Source organism: Alligator mississippiensis, chromosome 14, assembly GCF_030867095.1.
Source record: "Alligator mississippiensis isolate rAllMis1 chromosome 14, rAllMis1, whole genome shotgun sequence".
Lineage (NCBI taxonomy): Eukaryota > Metazoa > Chordata > Crocodylia > Alligatoridae > Alligator > Alligator mississippiensis.
Window position 1 is genome coordinate 10,407,185 of NC_081837.1, and position 22,309 is coordinate 10,429,493.

At 41.6% G+C, this 22,309-nt stretch overlaps 1 protein-coding gene across 3 annotated transcripts in view; it reads left to right on the forward strand.

Moving 5' to 3' along the window:
• Nucleotides 1–22,309, forward strand: part of LOC102576049 (S-adenosyl-L-methionine-dependent tRNA 4-demethylwyosine synthase TYW1) — a 137,413-nt gene that overhangs the window by 112,896 nt on the left and 2,208 nt on the right. For 2 of the 3 annotated variants that reach the window (XM_059717103.1, XM_019493454.2), the window contains exon 15: nucleotides 7,526–7,693. In XM_059717103.1, coding sequence (XP_059573086.1) covers nucleotides 7,526–7,693 — 168 coding nt within the window. Of the gene's footprint in view, nucleotides 1–7,218; nucleotides 7,396–7,525; nucleotides 7,694–22,309 lie in introns of those variants that run through there. The other variant, XR_009456484.1, reaches the window with a different exon arrangement.

Below are 22,309 nucleotides of genomic sequence, written 5' to 3' on the forward strand. Positions count from 1 at the left end.
GCACAAGTGATCGTATTAAAAAAAATATGGTGAAAACTTTGCTTCACTAAACCAGTGTGAAAATCCATAGAGACTTTGAAGAAGTTGCTCTGGCTTTATATGCATATAACCAAGACTATTTCAGATGTGTTTTAAAGAGGCTTTTGAAGGCTATTTATCAGAAAACTTTTTGTAGTATAGTTAGCAGGCTGAAAACATGCCAACTCAGGATTAATTACAGATTGGTGTCACTGATATTTCCACTACAAAGAAATTTATTTAAGAGCTACTGTGTATAAGACAACTGTATCCTCTTATTTTTAAAAAATGTTTCTTAGTAAGAACTGTCTTAATACCGTGTTGACAAACGTAAGACTGCCACAATCAACTATGCACTTAATCACCAACTATTATTAAGCCACATCGACACTGCTAATTAACTTAAGTTTAAAGAAGTTGGGGAAGTTAAATGTTTCTATGCTTCTGTAGTGTGCGCTGCTAAGTTGATTTTCATTGATTTGCGTGTGAGAAATAATTACTCATCCAAGCGCTTGGTTATTCCACTTGCTTCTGTGCTTTCTTTGCTTGTAAATGATATCTTTGAAGTTTATTAAAGGAATGAATCATGTTGTAGCTTCCTAGGAATTTTCCCCCTCTCTAGTTATACATTTTTCATGCTGCTCAAATCATAATCTGCATAATGAATGAGAGTAAAATATTGCTATACAGAGTTGCCTCTATACAGCTGAACCTTTGAGATGCATATCCCATTATTTGCGTGGCTGGTTGCTTTAGTACAAGCACATTTAAAATCTTTTCCCAACTTTCAGTGCAGGGTTAAATTAATGTACTTTCCTGTTCAGCACTCCCCCAGTGTGTCTTCTATTTTACACCTGTTACCTCACCGGCATTGAGATACGGTACGCTGCCTTAATATCCTTCACTTCTGCAGATTTAATGGAGGAGGTCCACCATAAATTAAAAATGTGAAATATAATTGCTACCAAAACTTATGCACATTCTAATTAATGTGATACCATTTCTTCTTAAGAATATTTTCATCAGTGTACGAGTCTATTCTGCTACGTATTTCATGTTGCCTACCTTTTAGGCATTTACATGGTAAAGACCTTGTTTTGTTTCCTGCTAGTCATGACACCTGCAGTTTTAATACAAGCAGGATTAGGTCCTGAGTGTAATATTAAAGGACTAAGGGGCATCAACATTTTGCAGGTGCAAATATATTTTTTAAAGGAATGGAAATGTTCTTCCCAGTGAAATGCATGAGAACTCCAAACATCATCATCCATAAAGTTGTGCATGGTCTGTTCTAAAGGCACTTGCACGATTAGCATTTGTGACCAGAATCAAATACCTCGTTCGGATAGTAAAGGTGATAAAGCTGCCAGTGGGAGTTGCAAGAGACTTCGGGATTTCTTTGGAAGCAGAGCCAAGTGCATTGCAAGTGTTTTACCTTGAGTGCATGGCCAATTTTGCAGTTTGACAAACGAAACTAGTTCTGTGTATGCTTGATGGATTTTACTAAAAGAATATGTAAGCCACAACCTACATTTAAGCAAGCATATAAGTATGCTGGGCTTTCCACTGTTTTGCTAAGCTATTTAGCAAAGAAGGATCAATACAGTGATCAAAGGAAGATCAATACAGTGATCAAATTGAAGTCACAGCTAAGATTAAATCAGTTTTTGTATCAATATAATGCTTATTTTAATGTTCTTTTGCCAGGAAAACTGCCTGATTTTATATTTAATTGGAATAAATCCTACTCTTAAGTAGAAGTTTTCCCAACCCAGCTCAAACATGGGCCCATCTTCCTCACAGAAAGCTTGTAGAGAAGAGGCCAACTCAGTCTCAGATTTTGTTTTATTAGGGTTACCATATGTCTGGGTTTTTTTGGACATGTCCTCTTTTTGGCCCCCTGTTCTTGTGTCCGGGCGGGTTTTTAAAATGCAGGCAAATATCTGGGTTTTTGTTCTTCCTCTGCTTTCCCGGGCACTAGCAGCTTGGAACTGCTTCTGGCTGGGAGCAGCGGGCAAGGTGATTGGCGTCGGGGGTCATGTGTTCTGCACGCGGGCCCTGGCAAGCTCTGAGGTAAGAGAGACAGAGTGTGTGCGTACATGCACGTGTGTGCGCGGGAGCTGCATGGGTATTTCAAAGTGCACCACTGCCATTTTTCAGTGTGGAGACTTGGGGGACGCTGAGACGCGTGATGTTGAAGGCTGCCGGAGCACCTCGGTTTCTGTGCTCCAGTAGATTCAATGAATTGAGTCTGCTCCACCGCGCTGGATTTCCAGTGTGTTGGAGCAGGCTCCCCACACCTGTATAGGAGCCCAGAGATATTTGATTTGAGGTGCCACTTTAGGAAGTACTCCTTGTTGCGCCTCCTGTAAGGATTCGAACCATTGATAAAACTAATGATGCTAAAAGCAGACAGAATCAGACAGCTGTCAGATCTCGGTCAGTTGGCTATACATGTCAACGGTGTTTCTCCTAGCCAAGAGACAAAGTCAGAATAATCTGAATAGTGTGTCCCGCTATAGTAAATTCTTTGCATGTGTGTGTAATATATACTAAACATTCAGCACTATATAGTGGTCTAAATACAAACAGGTGAACTAACAGCAGATTCTTTAATGAAGCCAGCTCAAGGATGACCGTAGTCTTCACTACCTCTAATAGATTCCCTAGTCTCCAATACCATCAGGACTTGGGTGACAGAGGACTTACAGGATCAACCTTTTAGATACGGGTTAACAGAGCAATTGAATGTTTCTCTTCAGGTGCTTTGTTTATTAGAAAGGGGAGTTGATAATATTTGATAAGCAATAGCTGGGGGAATTTAAGCACATTATTTCCTTTTTAAAATGATATTTGTTTGTAACCTGGGCAGGGAATCGCTGATTTTTCCACCTTCCCCTCCCCACATTTCTTTTGTCTTCTACACTTGCGGTTTGATCCCGCAAGATGCTCGACAACTTCTGAGTGATGCTGATTCTACTGACTTCAGTAGGAAATGAGAGAGCTTAGCTTTTTGCATGATTGAACTATTTAGTCAGAGTGCTTTATTTTTGTATCTAGTTTCTAACTTGGTTTTTCCAAGGCTGCTTCCTGCATGCTTAGAAGCTTATTCTGGCAGGGGAACTTGACTTTAATTCTTTCTACTGAGACTCAAGGTCACTGAACACTTGACAGGATCAGGGCCCCAGTGCTTCGTTGCTGAAAACCCTTATAACACTTAGTCTAGGGGGTGTGAGCGTGGGAGTGGCATACTGAGTATTCTGCATTAAAAAAAACCTCATCTAGATAGCACAAATAAAACGTAAAACACTGAAACTGGTGGTCTCAGTGTAAGTAATGCTGCCAGGTTTGGGCTAGAGAACTACAAAATAGTCTTTGAAATGCCAAATCCAGGTTTAATGTGTCTGGCTGAAGAAATAGAACTCTTTTATCTTATTAAAAAAAAAATATTTCACCCGGCATAGGCTTTGTTTCTACTTTTACCTCTGAGCCAAAGTTTGTGCCTCAGTTACAAAGGCTTGAAAATACAGCTGTGGACAGGATTGTCCTGTCTTTGAGCCATGTGATTTGTTGTAATACGAGTCTGTTTGGTACCTTTTAAATTGTGCGCTTATATAACTGAGCAGTTCAGATTTTTTTTTCTTGTCAATACTCCTGGGAAACGAATGAAAAGGGGGGAAAGAGAGGGAAGAAGGGATCTTTATCTTGCATCACTGCAGTTTATAATAGTTTTCTTCTGCTTCTGAACCAGAGAAGGTCAGAGGAGTACTTCTGAGCTGTGAAGTCAAGGAAATCGCATGGGGTAATTAGAAAGGTCGGGCATAGAGAGTAAGGGAGGGACCACTGACTAAGTTTCATAGATGCTAGGGTCGGAAGGGACCTCAAAGGATCATCAAGTCCGACCACCTGCCAGTGGTAGGAAAAAGGCGATAGTCTGGCATTTGGGAGACCTGGATTCAAGCCTTTTCTCCACTGCTGGTTTCCTATATGAACTTAGGCATTTACCTAAGCTCAGATCCGAACAGATATTAGGCCTACTACTTCCTATCCAGGGGTTGAATCTTCAATTGAGATCACTAAGAGTTAATGTCTATATACCTTTGTGCATCTCAGGCTTAATCATTTTGTGCTTTGTGTCCCTATTTGTGGGATAGTTGTAGTAATAGTTCTGTACTTCCTTAGGTGCTGTGTTGATGAATACAGTGAAGAATGTGAATTGCTCAGATGTCAAAGAATTGGAGAGCATAATAAATGGGTAGTAACTGCTTGAAAAAGACCTGAAGAAGAATGTGCTGCATTCGAAAAGTTGTCCAAGTCTATTCCAGCTGTGCAATTGGTCCATCAGAAGATATCACCCACAAAAATCCTTGCCTCTTTCATAAAAAAGAAAGACATGAGAGCAAATCAAAACCCTTCCACATTTCTTTATCAAAAGGAAATGTCTCCATTCCTTTTTCTATAAATATAACTCCCTTGAATTTGATAGAGTTGCATGCAATTTGCATTTGCTTTAAATAAAGTGGGCAGCCGGCTCTGTGAAACCTCAGGATTTTGGACTCGAAACCCAGCTATCACTGCTTGTTGTGTGCTTACAAGGAGCACTTTTCTTCTGAGGAGCTTAAAATGCAATTTGCCACTGTCATCTTTTTCACGGTTACACTTCATCCACCCCTTGCTCCCCCTTTAGACTTTTGAACAGTTTTGCTCAGTTGTCTCGAGAGTCATTTCACACTTCATGTTTTTGCACAGAGGATTAGGAGACATTTTGCACACTTGCAGTGATTTCTCTCCCCGCCCCTCCCCAAAGAAAGGTGATTTTTAAAAGCTTGCTCTTTTCTACAGGGTCTCAGTGCTGGTGTTACCAGGTCTTCCACTTGCTTGTTTTTAATTGTAATGCATTTCTTTGCTGAAGGCTGATTTTCACCGTGGTTTCTATCATTGGTAGATCTCATGTGAAGGTTAAACAATTGCATGAGAAGGTTTAGACAGAGGTGATCCTGCCCAGAGGAGAATTGGACTGGAAGATTTCTTTAGGTCCCTTCCAGCTCTGTTTTTATCTATGATGGTAGTGTGCAATGCCAGCCAGTTGGATATGTGCTTGAATAGGTCATGTACAGAGGTCCTGCTTCTGTGAAGACAGAGTTCAGTTCAAGTGGACCAAGCAACATCTCTGGCTCATTCTCTGTCCTGTGGCTGCAGTAACTTGCTTGGCCCTAGACCAAGAGAAAAAGAAATGGCATGTTGTTCTTTTTTGCCACTGGGATGCTCCAGGCATTAGTTAACACAGTTAAGATTGGTTGAGTCTGTTTTCCTCTAAGTTTTGTTGGTTCTTTTTCATTGGCAAAGCAATCTATTTCTTTGTGCTACGAGTCCCATGTCTTTGGTTATTTAAGGGGAATTCTGAATCCACATTTAGTACACAAGTATGAAAATATTCCGTTTTTGTGCAGCAACATTAGAAGAAAATAAGATTCTTGCAGTAGGGATATTTAGTCTTTGAAGGTTTCTTAGTTATGGTGTGGTCATTAGTCTGCTAATGGAATTACAAGCCTTTTGTTTCCCTTCATATTCATTTCAATGCATGCAGAATCCTATTTATCATGAAGCATATGTAGATCCATTAGGGAAAATGAGAGAGCATGCTTTGGCCTTGGGAGGGCTTTTCACTTTCTTACCCTTTGCAGCAAGCCTTCACCTTTTCAGCCCTCCAGCAAAGTCTCTCTCAGGTTTAGTTGTTGATACTCATGTTGGCATTCTGTATGTGTGTTGTTCTGTAGTTCCCTATCAGTTATCTTATTGTGACTAGTCAGGGAGAGCAATGACAAGAAATAGGTAGGAAAATTTTTATGCAGAAATGGCAAGTAGCGACTGAGATGCTTGTGATCCCAAAGAGTTACCCAAAGAGAACAAAGCAATTTACCAGCGACCTACCTGCTGACTTGTCATCATTGAAAAAGTCTCTGGTGGTGTGCAGCGTTACGTCCAGGAACGTTAAATTGGGCCTTGTACTGAGTGTTAATTCCAAGACTAGGACACGGTTACTCCTTAACCAATAACAAATATATTAAGCCCTTAGCAGTTACAAGTTTAGTGTTATAGTTGATCAAAAGCAGTACAACGTGTTCACCACCCCAAAATTTAATGAATGCGACGACACCGGGTGATCAGTCTGTGAAGCCTTGTCCGGGGTTCCTGACGCCGTCTGAGTTTTGAATCTTAGATCCGTGACCAGATCTTTCAGGAGTAGGTTTCGAAGGGTACAATCTCTCACCTCTCTTTCATATACCATATAGCTTGCATTTCTTAATACACAAAATTAGCTCAAGCCTTCCTCCTAATGTATATTAATAATTCTGCTTCTGTTTGCCAAATATGGTCACTCTTAACTAGAATTTTCCATTCTATGGTAATGTTTTCATTTTTAGGTGGGGGGTAGGTTTTGCTCAGACTGTTCCCTTTTTGTCCAGACTATATTTATTCAATGTAGTTAGCTAACCTCTCGATTCATTTTCAGTCGGGGACAGTGTTTTTCCATCACGCCCCTTTAACCGGGTGCAAATTTTGACCACAGTTCAAGCTAAGCACGCAGCTTAAGCTAAGTCCAAAGGTCAAAACCCAGGCCTAAAGGCCTCTGGGTCCCAACAGTAGCTATCTGTCACCATTTGAAGCAGCAACATAAGATGGTTTCCAGTTCTTTCAATGTGGAGACTTTGTGGAAGGCAAGCAGACAATCTTCTAAGTTCTCTCCACGTTCATTTGTGGCTGTATGGTCTGTCCTTCTTTTTAGATAAGATCACAGAGCACTTCTATGGCCAACACAAAAAAAGGAATAGTAGAGAGGTAGTGGGCATGCTTTTAGGCATCTCATTAATTAAATTTAACAGTGGAAATGAGGAGCACCAACACTATGTGACCAGTCACTTCTTTCAGCACAATTTGGAATATGGGCAAGGGTCAAGAATTCATTTACACGTGCACAGGAGATTTGCAGATGTTAAGGCCCAGGACATCTCTGCTTTCTTCCTGTGCCGTATTGCAGGTTTTTTGAGGCTAGAGTTTTTACCACAAAGGTCCTGAATTTTAGAGGGTGTTTGCAGGGGTGCTCTACAGTTGTAGAATATGGGAAGGCCAGAATGGGACATTGTCATAGACCCTTTTGGACTTTTATTATTTGGTTACTCTTTTCCTTTACTCTCTCAGGCATTAAAGCCTGTGAGGTGGGAGGAGGCTGCTATTCCCAGCTATACAAAAGGGGAAACTGGCTTGCTCAACATGGATGATGCTGACTGAGCCTTTGGAAGGGGAAGGAAGCTCTCCTCACTCTTCTACATCCTTGTCATCAGGCGGTTCTTCCCACTCCAGAGCAAACTGTGCTAGGTAATGGGACATTGTTATGAAATGGATGTTCATCTGCAACATTTGCTGAGAAAAATGTGCATCTATGCTTCCCTAAAATTATGAACCAGTGACACAGGTGCTGAATAACAGCTTCAAAATGTTTCAACAGGGTGTGACCTACTGCGGAGAAAGCTCGGCCAGCAACTTAACCATGGCCAACGTCCCCTGGCATGAAGAGGTGGTGCGTTTTGTTCAGGAGTTAGCCGAGCTTCTTCCTGACTATGAAATTGCGTGCGAGCATGAGCACTCCAACTGCCTCCTGATAGCTCACCAAAAGGTAAGGGGTCTTTATCCCAACGTGTGGAAACAGGCATTGGATGGAACAGAATTTGACTCCTCCCTTTCTGCAACAAGAAGTTGCTGAGTCTCAGCAATTGCTGTGTCCCAGCAAGTTCTCTCCCTAATAGAGTTGAATTATTAACTTTTTTTTTATATGCTTTAACAGATATCCCAAAAAGCCGTGTGCATTTGTTTTAAGACTCTTAAGGGCTCTGCTACTGCCCTTGTTACAACCTTCCCCAGTGACGCATGTAAAAGTTGGGAAATGTACCGGAGCCCCTAGAAGAGCATTTAGCTCTCTAAAAAGCAAATGAAAGTATGTCCTGGTCCCATCGCTTTGACATTTTTGACAGCGAGAACAAATTGCACAGGGTTGGGTTGGTTGTTTCTTCCCAATCCCCTGTTTCTTCCTTGATAATGTTCATCAAGGAAAGCAAAAACCGTTCTGTAGCGTCCCACACTAAGTAGCATGTCTTGTTATGTACAGAAGACAGTGAAGGGGTCCTGGTGCTGGGAACAGTTTGCCGTATTTTTTTCTGAATCATTAGAACGCTTGTCAAAGCTGTTAGAGATCTTTATTTCTGTTGCTCAGAGTTGGAGTAGCAGGGAGGACTGTTTTCCTCCTTGCTTTGAGATAAACAATGTCTATATGAGACAAACTGATATAGCCGTGATAAACACGGAAAGATCTTCCCTTAGAACAACTTGACGTTTCTGGTTTTCAGGAGTGGAGCGGTCCTTGCAGTACATTTCTAGAGAACTGTTACAGAAGATGAACATAAAACAACTCTGTCGTAATTTCATACTCTTTCTCTATCCATACAAAAGATAGATAAAAGGCCCTGAAACTACTGTTGCTATCATGACAGCGGCAGTAGTCCAGCACTGTCGGTCACTGAAGTACTTTGCAGGCCAACCATGTTGCAGCAGCATATATATTTCCTTTGAAACGTAGGTTTCTTATAAATGCCATCAAAGTAATTTGAAATGTAAGTGAAATGCCAAAAGCATGATTAATTTTTAGGGATGCAGGGTAGGAAAAATACCAAGTGTAATTTGGATTCTAAATTCTAGAAAAAACTAATAGGAAGATTATGAGAAGTGTGAAATAAAGAATCAGCTAGACCACTGATGTAACAGCTACTTGTTATGTGAATGGTCATAGTTTTGCTATTAGTGTACCCTATCCTTATGGGTGGCATTCTCTGATTGCTTGCTTAGATGACGAAATCTTATTCTTTATTCCGTTGATTGTGGCTATTGTACTCTTGTGTGTGGGGGGTTCTCCAGGCAGCACGACATCAGATGATCAGTCCACATCAAAATTCGCAGAAAATCAGAAATTATTTTTGATTGGTATTTTTATCACTAACTGTAATTGTTGAAAACGTCTCTTGGGAAAGTGCGGAAGTTACTACTTCTGGTGAGAATCCTGAGACGGGCTGTTTTATTGACTTGTGGCACCTCGAACTCTTCCTTGGTTTCCATTTTAAATCCTGTCTTGTGGTCCTGGTAGGTGTGCTGGAGTGAGTCGCTCAACAGAAAAAAAATCTCTTGTATTCCAAGGTGAAAGACTGGCTTAGGGAATGAAAGGAAACAAATTCCCCCCTAGGTTATTGATACATAATTTAAGTAACATCCTTATTAACAGTAACAAGCATAGACTGATACCAGCCCCTGGGGAATTCTGCAACTGTTTTGTTTTCCAAATCTATTAGGAGAGGGCGTCTTTGGGAAGCGATCTATACTTGGGTACTAAAATAACTAATAAAAAGTAAATTTATTTCCATTCCTTTTAATTCTGGATTTCAGGCTCCAGTGGAGAATAAAATTTGTCAGTGTTTTATTGGCTACAAACCAGTGCTATGGGAGCCATCAGCCTGCAGTGAATCATTACAAAATGAAAGGAATCTTTAAAATACAAACCAGAGGAGGTGGGGGAAAGAGAATAGTAAAAATCATTAACAAATTTAATTTGCTTCATTGTGTTCTGCTAGATAGATCTCAATTTTATTAAGTTCAAGTTAGTTTTGGTGTTGGTGGGGCGGGGGAAGGTGGAGGGAGAACATCTTTATTGTAATGCTAGTATGTTCAAGAGAGTCTCAGAACGACAGAGAAACGATGCTCTCTGCTAATAATACCTGGCTTTGTCCTTAATGAGCAACGCCGACTGCAAGCTGCTTGTGGACTCAATGAATGCTTAGGCTCCTAATCACTTAGGGCCACGTGTTTAGGTTCTGAAAAAGGTAGCTGGGCATCATCTGACCTCAGCGCTCTTTCCTGCCCAGGGCAGGGGGTCGGACTCGATGATCTACTGAGGTCCCTTCCGACCCGTAAAATCTATTAAATCCATTGGGGTTTTTAATACTTTTTTAGGAAATCCGTGGGAATTGGGTACCTTGAAGCTTTAAAACAGGGGTGTCAGATTCACCTTGTGCCCTGAATTGGATCTGGACTGCAGACCTCCTTGTGAGCTGGATCCAGCTGGGGCACGCAGTGGTGGTGGCAGCTCTAACTCCAACCTGGGGCATGTGGAAGTGGCAGCTCTAGCTCCGACTCTAGGAGGCTCCTCCATGGGATGGCAGTAGGGCTGGCGACTGAGAAGCTAGGGCCATGGTGGAGGTGCTGAATGAAGTGGCTAGAGGGTGACCAGGGCTGTATCGGCCCCTGCTCACTCCTGCCAGGTTTGCTGGGGCCCAAAGCCCTTAGATTTGGTGACACACCACACCTCCTTCTCCCCCAACAGGCTGGATAGAGCGGCTCTGCGGGCCGTGCATTTGACACCCCTGCTTCAGAATATCTCCTTAGACATATGCAAGCATCTGGGACACTCAAACACCTTGAAGAGCCTGGCACTTCGTCTCATAAGTCCCACTGATCTTTCAATGAGAACTTGGTTTCTAGTACACCTGTCTCTGGAATATAGGAATTGGGTGCCTTTGAAAGTGTTACGTTTGGGTCTCAACTACACCTCTCATTGAAGTGAATGGAAAGACTCTATTTTAACAGAGGTTAGACCTGGCTGTTACTATTGCATTGTCCAAAAGGATTAGAAAATACTTGATTATTAGATTAATATAAACCTGCAGGCTGAGAAACTGATTCTTGCGCCTTTTTGAGGTTGGCTGGGCACTGACTGCTGTAGGACAGTCGTTGCCATCAAGTGGCAGCCTATAAAATGAAGGAAGGAAGCCCCGAGTCCCACAGTGTCCTTAGCTGTCTTCTGCTTCTGTCGTCCAGTCTGTGGTGACATTTCTTGTAGCTACTGATCCCAATTGTCTTTTTTTCCTTGCTCTCCCCTTCATTGCACCCTCGTTTCTTAAACCGATGACCTCCATCTCTCTTCTTCTTGCTAGGTGCCTGGAGAATTCCAGCGCTCTCCTTTGATTTTTTTTTCCTTCCAGCAATGCTGACATATTATCAAGTAATTATATTTGCTTTGTGGCAAATCCTATAAACAGTGAAGTACAAAAATCTAATTTATTACAGTACTTTTGAATTAATTGGCTGAGATATTGAGACAGCCGCAAGTTTATAATTTAACAATTAATTCTAATAACCTTTCCAGTGAGAGAACTTAGGCAGCTGGTTTTTCCTTGTGTTGTAACAATAAATGTATCCTTGACACAAAATGGAATGAGTGACTAATAGGAGGGGAAAATATGCTGCAGATGCCTTGCAGCAACTATCTTTTTTGAATGAAAGTTACAATCTCCATAATTTCTCGAATAAAAATGTCTGTTCCTTTTTGTTGAATTGGCTTTACCCTGGCATTTACCACATGCTCCATTGTGCTGCTGCCCTTGCTTGCCAATTGTATTCCCTTATGTTCATTTAAATATCTACCTTGCTTTTGTGATGGGTTTGTGTTCTGGCCGTGCCATTCCTGTTGTGTTCTAGTCAGGGGTTTCTCATTAACACGATTTGTTTCATGTCTTTTCCCCTGGTGTTCAGGATTTTTTTTCCGGTAGTTTTTGGATATGCATGGATCCACAGTATGTCCGAATTGAAATATGCTATGAGCTCCTTCCTTTGTGGTCCCAAATGAGATCGAGGCTGTTTTCCTCAACAGTGAGGCTGCACATTGAGGCAGTCAACTGGCTAGTTAGTCCAGGGCCGTCATCACTATTCCGTCGTTCAGTTGTGCTGCATGCACGTAGGTGTGAAGTCCACTTTTGTTAGCCTACATGTGGCTTCTGTCGCGTAGTGTCTACTATTTTTACCTAATAGACAAAAGGGGTTCAGTTGGGACTCTGGCAGGAGCAAGTCAACATCTGGTTTAACTGGTTCAAATGTAACGGCTTATGTTACAAAGGAGGCCAGGCTAGATGATCAAGTGGTCCGTAGGACATTTAATTGAAGCATCTCTTACCTATTATTGCAGTTCTCTCTGATGGAGACTCCAGAGGTTTCAGTAAAAGGATGCAAATAAGTTGCTTTGTTCCTTGCTGATGAGCTCTCCTGTGTAGAAGGAGGACAACATGCTCCCAGCAGCTTGCTGCGTGTTGACTAATGAGACATGAGCAAAAATCTCTGTAACGTTTTATTTTCAGCTGGGCCTTAATGGTCCTACACCTTAGAGATCCCTTCTGGGTTGTAAGCAACCCCCGTCATTGCAAACTATGCAATCCAGAGTCTGGATTACATGCTCTGCCTGTTTCTGATAACAGGTCTTCAGTGTAACTCCACCGATTGCAGTGGGATTGTATCTCAGAGGAGAATCAAGACCTCAATTTATCATCCCCTGTGAAAAGGTTACTTTTATTTGAACAGGGAATAAACTTCCCGGTGTTTACAAGAGCCGTGTTGTTCCCCACCCATTCAACATACAATCCACGTTCTCAAAGGCAATACTAATGTTGGCATGGCGGCTTGTAATTTAATGTTTCCTGTGAAACTTTTCATTGCTGCTCTCGAGACGCAAAGCTGGGGTCTGCTGTGCTTGATCCGTTAGTTATTAAAAAAAAAAAAAAAATCACAGTTGTTCCAAAAGTAATCCATTTTTCATCCATTAGAATTAAAACTGTCCGGCTATATCTTTGGCTCAATTGAGAGATGGACTATTCCATAATGATGCTGGTATGGATTAAAAAAAAAAAAATCTACAGCGATCAATCTTTGATTACGAATAAGCCACCTAAGATTAGATTTAATAAATAGAGGCAAATAAATTACAGAAGAGAGATCCCGCCTGGAGATGGCTTTAGCATTAGTGAGCGGTGATAAAGGTATACTAGTGCAGAATTTCTTCACCTTTTTTGGACTGCAGTAATACATTTATAAGACTTGACAGATGCCAACTTTTAAAGAATGTCTGCAACTAGTAATATAGCTTGTTTATTGATCTAAATCAATAAATATATGGTCAAGAGCCTACTTCTGACCAGCGAAAGATTGATGTATAATTAGTTGAACACTTCTTGTATGATAATCTTTTCATTGATATTGGTTTTTCAGATGTCCTGAAGGGATGTATTTACACAGCAGTATTATTGTCCTGAACATTCAGTGTTGATCTATGGACTTTCATTTTACCCCAAGGGGATGATACCTGATGAAATTCTCATCCCTACATGCCATCTATACTGTTCGATTTCATAAATTCCCTTTCCAACATTTGATTTGATTCATGTCTTTCTTCTAGTTTCTTCCCTTAAAGCCTGAACTTTATAATTGAAAATAGACAGTAGGGGATTAGAAGATCTGATGTAGAAGAAGCCATGTGATCTTGGTTGGAGTTATGTGTCTACCATGTTCTTACGGCTTTCCATCAACTCCAGTTCCCTCACTCTCACTGTGTGACAGGTATACACCCTGAGACTTGACTAGTTAAAGAAACTGTCCATAATAACTTAATGAAACAGCTGAGTGACTCAGACAGATTTCGATTCGCAGATGGTAAAAACAGCCTTGTTATAAAATTTGCATAATGTAAGTGCTTTGCACTCTCATTATGTTTAATCTGTTTAATGCTGCTTTGTGCGAAAGTATAAAAGCTATTCTATTTATTAAGATGGCTTACTGTCACAAATTCTAAACGAAGGACCTAAAGCTTCAAACTTGCGTGAGAATTCTTCCTGCTACAGTTCTGATTTAAGAATTTTCTTGGTGCGCACTTTGACAAGAAAGAGCTTTTGCTTTATGCTGGAAAGGTACAGTATAAAGCTAGCGGCATAACATTGTTCCACCGCAGAGCCCTAATAACGTGGCAGTATCTTTTAAATAGCAGATTTTTCATGAAATAATTTTGTACTTACCTACCTCCCACTGAAGGAGCTCATCAGTCTTAAACTTTTTTAAATTAAGCAGTGCACAGAAGAAAAGGAGGGGGCAGTTACATTTTCATTGTGCAGATGGAGAAAGAGAGGCATTGGAAGATGAAATGACAGGTAGGTCGATTGAGTCAGATCTGTTTGTCTGCCTGGGGTTTTACACTGCCCTGAGTCGCAGTTGAATTTGAGTAGTTTCTGGCTCCTATTCTCTTGCTTTAATGACTAGACTGTACACTCCTGTCTGGTTTCTAGGCTGTATTGTATGACAGATTACACATCTGGATATCAAAATTGGAAGGCTGATAAACAGAGGCTTTGCAATCCTGGAGCCTTTGCATTGGAGAATAATATGCTGAAATGGACTTGGATTCATCAGCAGTTTTAGCCCTCCTGCTGTCAGGTCTTGGAGAAAGCAGGTTTGTTGTAAAGTTAATGTGTTTGGCCTCCCTGCAAACATCAGGGAGGAGGAGACTATGGGCAGCATCTCTTAACATCTGTACCACGACATGACTACTAAATGACCTCCTAGCTTAGGACAGTGCCTGCTTATGCTGGTCTCTGGGAAAATGGTGTTGGTTATTTCGCCAGATCTGAGTTTATTTTGAGTCTATTCTAATATTCCATTAATACATACTGGGATCCAAGAGTGGTTCATGTTTCTGCCACTGTTTTATCTTCTAAATATTCTTATATATAAAGCATTTGGAATGCATTTGTGGTAGCAATCATCTTAGATGACTGCTAGCCCATCAGTGGGCTCACCTGATTTGAGATATGAGCACTCCTACAGGCTATACAGTACAGCTTATAGAGCTATAGGAAGATGCTTGAAAATGCACAATACCTTTTTTCTAGCCTGTAAGAGTATAAATGTATAAGTGTGGGACTAAAAAACCCATTTTAAGCTTTGTGTGCACATCAATACTCACCCTACCTTTGGAAATGCTGATGTAGTACTGCCTGCTGCTCTGACTGTAAATCTTAGAAAGGTTTCAACATTTTTTGACATAAAATGTCTGAATCTATGAAGACTTAAAATTTAAGCAACCCTCAAATAATTAGGTTCAATTAGTTATAATTTTCTACATATAGAATCTAATTATTGGAGGGTCATCTTAAATTCATTCCTTTGTGGGGAAAGCAGTGGCAGGGGCAGGTGGTGGGGAGGCAAAAGGGGGAAGAGCCAGATGACGTGGCTCCTGACCCTTGCCTCCACCGGTGCCTGTCCCTTTGCCTCTTGCCTACCTTGCTACCTGTTCTCTCCTTCCTCCCCCATGGTTGGTCCTGTGCCATGTAGGTCCCTTATTGCCCCATGCTTCGATGCCAGATCACACACCACCCTATGCTGCCACTCCAGGTCTTGCACTTCTGTGTACCTTGCCAAGTGGATTCCTGCCCCCTCTTTTGACTACACTTTAACTTGACACATGATCCTAAGATGAGGCTTCATTTTTCCCCATGTTGAATGGGGGAGAAAAACCTTGTCCTGGAACTGAGTAAATACGGTATAACTGAAGTAGGAGAGCAGGTCATTTTGTGACCATGTATGTTTTCCAGTGAAGGCTTTATACTGTTGCATTAGAGGGACATCCTTATGGTTTGCAGGCCCTAAAATACCGGTGTTCCTTTATGTATAAAATTACATTGATGGTGGAAAGGTATGACTAGTTCTCCAAAACCCCAGTTGCAAGGCTGAAATTCTTGCTTCAGAGGTGAGTCACCAAACACCAAAGAGCAACACCATATGATGGTTTTCTTATAAGCTGCCATGGATGCGAAAGGAGCACAGTCCTAGCTCAGGGCACACTCATGTGAGGTATGGTTCTCTGCTCTCATGAAATCAGAGGAGTCTGGGAAAACACTAGCAATAGGATGACACTGTGTGGGTGTGTATGCACGTGTATGTGTGTGTGTGACCTTGATACACTCACTTGCTCTGCTGGCTGCTTGTATTGCCTAGTCTTTCTGTTGAAATATGGTCATTTGGAAATGTCTAATAGAAGGGCAAGGGGAGGAGAGTAAATTTTCATGTATTTGCTGAGATTGGCAGATGGAAAAGGAGCAGCATGGAAGTAAGAATCAAATGCTGGATGTGCAAGACCTCCCCATTTAATGTTGGCTGGTAAAACATCCTCTTCTAGCGCCCAGTGCTGTTAGCAAACTGGGAAAACATTAGTAGAAAACGCATTGCAGCTGGGTTTGAAAATGCTAGATGTTAGAGATAGAAATGCTCTCTGATGGCGTCCAGCCCATCGCCCTGCCAATTCAGGACGGTTCCCTCCCATGTAATCCTGGAGCGGTAACTGTGCTGCTATAGCAGTGCCACTGAAGCATACGCTGTCTTTTCTGCTAATCACTGAGTGATCGTTATGCAGTCTGAAACACTGTGCACGGGTGATGTAAACTTCAGTTGCTGGACTGGGCACCAAACCATGCAGCCCAAGACCATTATCAAGTGATGGAGAAAATGTAATGCCGGGGGTTTCATTCTTCCCTCAACACTCCATTTAGTGGCAGAGATGTTGGGTAGACATACACCTGCATTTGATTCCAACTTGGGACCAAATTGAAATCCTATACATTTATTGCACTTCATTTGCCATGGAAAGGATTCCCTAGCTCTGCCTTCCCAACAGTCTGCATGGAGAGGGCTGTAATGATTGCCCTGGGAAGGGCAGCGTCACCCACGAGAAGGTATCTCCTTGCAGCTCAGGATTTAACCCTCTAAGTGTAAGAGCTGCAGAGTAACCTTAGCTGCACTGATCTGGTTTACTTTCTGATGTTGCCCATACTATTTTCTCTCTCCTGAGCCTAATGGTTTGAAATAGAAAGAACTGCCAAAGTGAATGGATGAAGAGAGACCTGATTCCTTAGTCTAATATGTGTTCCTCCAAAGAAAATATAATGTTATCCTTATTAGGACAAACTAATTGATTTTTGGCCACCTTCCATTTTTCAGCTCAAGCATTTCATATGTCACAGTCTCTGTTTCTCTTCTGTATTTTACCCCACCATATAAATCTACTGTGACTTTTATTTCTCTGCAATTATGCCTGTCTGGTGGAATGTAGTATATTGTACTACTACATTGTATTATCTCCAATATAAATTCTTTATAAAATAGTTACTAAAAAAAATTGCTTATGCAAATAGGTTGGCAAGAGAAGAAATATGCAGTGCAACAGTGTGCTGTTATCCATGTCTGACTCTGTTCCTTCTTTCACAAATTTTCATCATTTTCCATAATAAGAAATGACTCTATTTACAGCTTCAGGAAATTGAAGTTGCAGCAGCATCCAGTAGCTTTTATATTGTTTGGCATGTATTTTCATTGCTTAGGCCCCCAAGTCTGGTCCAAACTCCGTTGAAACCAGTCCGGTGGGATTTATCGTGGGACCACTTGTTCTTCCCAGGAAATAATTTAATTGCTACTCTTGGGTAAAACAGAAAGGGGCTCAGCCACTGTGAAGCTGAACAAGGTGGCAAAGCAGTCTCTATGGAGAGAGGGAGATGATCCAGCCTGTGAGTTGAGGAGCTCTGAGATAAGAACCCTTGGAGCAGCCAGGCCTGAGGGTGAAAGTCTGAGCTGATATTTCTGTGATCTTTGTGTTGCAGCCAAAGCTCTAGGAGAGAGGAATTTGTGCTGTATGCACAGAACAGACTTGGTTTTAGAGCTGGCTAGAAGAGACCGTCTCACTGAAGCTTTATTACTTTTTTTTATTGAGCCAGCTGAAAAAAAAAGGTTCAGCCATTTGTCTTTTGTGCATGTATTTATTACCTTAAACGCCTGACTAGGTAGCGAGAGAAACAGTAAAACTCCCAGCAGTACCAGCCTTTGAAATAACATTGTTTTTTGGCTTTATCTTGCCTTTGTCTGGATGCCGAAAGACTACCGGAAGCCTTAAATCTTTGCTTATCTATAAAATCATAATTTTATCTGCAAATCTATGAGGGCAATTGAAGCTGTTCCCCACCCCAAATTTATCTGCCTTTTTTATTATTATTATTGTCTTGGAGGAAATAATTGGTTTCTCTGACACACACTGTGCTTACAGATAACTTCCCTAGTTCTGTGTTTTATTGTTTTCGTATCTCTGCGCTAAAAATATTTAATGCTTCTTAACTTGCTTCGGTAGCAAATATCACAGAAACTTGGTTTGATCATTTTAATGGGGACATTGTTGGTATGTTAGTATGCAGAGAACCCCCATTGGGTTTATGGGCCTCATTGTGCAAGGGGCTTCGTGTGAGAAGACATAGCCAAACAGTTTAAAATCTAATGTCAACCAGATCAGGTAAGTGTTTAGTGTTCATAGGCTAGGTTCAAGCCACGTAGGCAGCCCACATAGTTCACCCAGGCCCCTTTGGATTGTCAAGTTCCAGTTCAAATGGAGGAATCCCACCGTGTGGGGCCAGCCCTGCTGGGAAAGGAGCTTCGGGAGAAAAGAGTTGTATCCTGGGGAATTGGTGTAATGTTTTATAGCTCATTTGTCTGTTTAACACCAAACCCACAGAGGGATGCCATTTTTGTTCCTTATCTCAGCACATTGCTTGCGCTCAGGTGGGTTGGGGAGCCTCGCCAGCCCTCGCTGACCTTGTCTGGCACACTCGCCTCCTCTCCTTGCACCTGCCGCAACCTGAATACAAATACAGTTTTGTTCCTTGTTCCTCTGTAAGCCTGTGGCACTTGGGACGCATCTCATGCATGTACCCAAAGCACTGAGTGTTTCATTTGCAATTCTAGACTGGTTTGTCCGCTTCAGTTAGGATCTTACCTGGGTCAGCGTGCATTCCCATCGAGCCTCTCTGAAGCTTTGCCTGTTTGACCTCAGTTGATTTGGGCTTTGATAGGAGCACTTTTTTAGATCCTCCTCACTTCATTTTTCATAGGAATAACAGCAATGCCATTTATATGCAGGCAGTAGTTGGTCTTAGTCCCTGCACACCATGTGAGGCAGATTGATATGTCTCATAATTGCCTTCAGTCATGGCTGCCTTCTTATTTTTCTAAGAAGGGGAATTGTGGAGTTTGGCACTTCCCTGAGGATTCGGAGAGCTCACTTTCTGTAGCTTTTGAGGAGTGCCGCGGTGTCCCAAAAGTCCTAGTGCTGCGGTGTCCCGGGTGCTGCTTGGGCCAGAAATGGCCCATCCGAGTTAATGTTTTGTCTTCCCTTTCCCACACCATTTTTCTAGAGTACTTTAACAACGGTCAGGTCCCCCAGAAAAGAGCAGCCACAGCAGTGAAATACAGCCCTATTGAAGCCTGAGAAAAGTGGTTCATTTTGTTTAAAAAAAAAAAAAAAAAAAAAATTTAATTGTGTCCCAAAACTCATTTAAAATCTCATCTCTATAAGAGACAGCTATGCCCATCTCAGCTGGATGACAATGATGGCCTATTGCTCATGCAGCTGCTGCACACTTTGAAAAGGACAAGGACATCAGTGCTAACCCATTCATAAGCTTGTGGTTTTAATCCACACATTCCTATTAAATTGAGCACTAGTGAAACTGAATCACTATTGATTGTCTTGCCAGTACAGAGGTCTGCGTCGGGTTTGTTCATCTTGAAATAGTTTTTGTCCAGTGCATCCTGCAGATAATACACAACGAATTACCGTGTTATTACCTAGTTTAAGGATGTGACCAGGCTGAGACAGGGTTTGCCAGCTGGCCTGTTGCCGAATTTTTTAATCCATATCTTGGTTTTCATCTTGTCTGGATGATTTGTGCTTAAACAGTTTTTCTTATTATGAGATTGAGGACAAAGTTCAGCAGCTGCTGGCCACTGTTAAAAAAAAAAAAAAAAAAAAGCTTATTGCAAACCTTTTTTTTTTTTTTTTTAAACCTTCTAAGATAAGAGCATCCTATTTGCTTACAAGAAACTAGTTTTGTTGAATTAGCCATGTGCTCAGTTGGTTTCAGGCCTCAACTATTTCATCTTTGATCACCATTTGGTAGATTGTTTTTTATCTTCCCTTCTGGGCTTTCAATGGTTTTGATCAGCTCCCTATGCTGAGAGTGCTTCACATGGTCTTTCCTTGTGCGTTAAACAGTTTGCTGTTGCACTGCTTCATGTTTAAGGCTGCTCTGCCAACCGACTTGCTTCAGGGGTGTACTTGGTAGCCGTGTTGGTCTGAGACAAAAAGACATACAAAAAACTAGAACTCTTGGTTCCAAAATGATAGCTTTTATTAGACCAACTGGAAAATGGCAAGAAAATTGTCCTTTTCTGCAAGCTTTCGGGAATCAAATTCCCTTCGTCAGGCTCTGGGAAAAGTGTAGATGGTACAAGATTGTAAAAAGTCCCCATAGGTCGGAAATAAACTTCATTTTTGCACAGAGGGAGTGGAAGATAGAAGTCTGTCCTCTGGGTCCATGAGAGTGTCCTTGTGAGCTGTGTTGAGTAGCTCTTTGATGTGTTGATCAGGTAGGATTCCTTCCCTGATGGTGCCAGATGGTAGGTAGGGAGGAAAAAAACTTCCTTGTTGTCCTGCAGTGAAGTTTAAAATCCAAAATCGGCTGAAATTTGGCATCTTTCATGTTTCAGGGGTAGCCGTGTTGGTCTGAGACAAAAAAACAAAAACCTACTTGCTTAATTTTTTTCCTTCTATTGTATGTGTACTTTCTGCCAAATTTTGTAGAGTCTGGAGATATTTAGTGAAATTTCTTCTAAATAGCATTTTGTCCTAGGGTTTTCAAACCACTTTTTGGTCATTAATTAAGCCTTGGGATACTTTCCCATGGCACAGGTAAACATTTGAGTTGAGAGAGAGGGGATGAATAAAGTATGGGGTAGATTAAGTATCTTGCCACAAGGTGCAGAGGATTCCATGAACGTCCTTGTGGACACAGTGCAAGTATCAATACCCCTTCTGCCAGCTGCCTCTTGGGAGCATTTCTTTTTTGTTTAGCAGAACCTGTTGTCCCAACCTAGATCAGATGAAATGCTACAGGAACATAGGCAGAGAGGGCTAAAGAGCTTCCACTTTATACAAGCAATGAAGGAACTGCAAAGGTTAAGTGATTTGCCCAGCGTTGTATAGCAGGTTAGTGACACACTGAGAATCCAGGGGTGCCTGTAGATGTGCGCTGTAATTACAGCACGTCAGAGCAGACTTGATTAATCGAGTCTGCTGCAGCACGCTAATCAGCATGACAATAATGGCTCCACTAAATTAAGGTGCCTTACTTTTCAGCTGTACACATCACAAGAGATGCCTGACACAGCCTTCATATAACTGCATTTAGAATGAATGTTGAATAACCTGAGGAAATATTGCTGCAATCATGACTCTGTAGTCTCCCAGTCCTGACTAAGCTAATTATGTTGAGGCCTCCTCATGCAAGTATTCTCCATAATTAATTATAGGAGTAGCACTAGATTAACAGTGGCAAGGCTTTTATTTGAAAAAAAAATTGCTAACATCAGCAACATCCACAGGTTGCGCTCCCCTTCCCACCCCCCTCCCGCCAAAAAAAGAAAGAAGAAGAAAAAGCTTTTAGCTACTAGGCTTGGAATCAAATGCCTCATAGATGCATAGCATTCCACTTTAAACAATCCGTGGAGCTGCTACGTGTTCCTTTTATTTCTTGGATGGGCTGTGTAATAAGCTCTTAGCTCAGATAAATTCCAATTGAGGAGTCAGCCAAGGCTGTTGCTAAATTAGCATGACAGACTTATTAGACAAATGTAGCCCAGACTTGTCAAAATACACAGTTCTTAAAAATCTTAGCACATCAGAAAAGTCATGTAATTAAGCCTTTTTCCCTTTCTCCCTTCCCCGTGTACTGGCCTCATTTAGAGTACACATGCATGTGCGTGCACACGCACAAAACCTCCCTCCCATCTACCTACCTCTGTTTCCTCTCTGCTCTTTCACTTGTTCTTGAACGTCCTCCAGCTGGTATTACGGTTTCCTGCCAGGACCTGCGATCAGTGTGGTACATGGCATCCTCCAAACTGCAATGCTTGGCTAATGTTTTGTAATATTTAAGGCTGCAACAGACTTTTTCCAGCACTTGAAATGTTGGTCTCCAAGTCAGATGAATACCTGGAAGTGGAAGTTGGCTTTTGAGTAGAAACCAATTGCTGAGGGTGACATTTTTCTTCTGTGGAAGCAGCACCAAGTGTTTGTAAGACTTGAAATACGTTTACTTTTGCCATGCAGGTAAAACACCCAAGGGATCAAACTACCTTTAAGATAATCTGCTGGTAGAGAACACTGTTTTAATGACTAGAGCAGGAGCAACTTATGGCCCCTGGGTTGGATCCGACCCACAAAGCAGAGCTGGCATAACTGGTCAGGTAGCAGAGGCGGCTGCCTAGGGCAGCAAATTGAAGA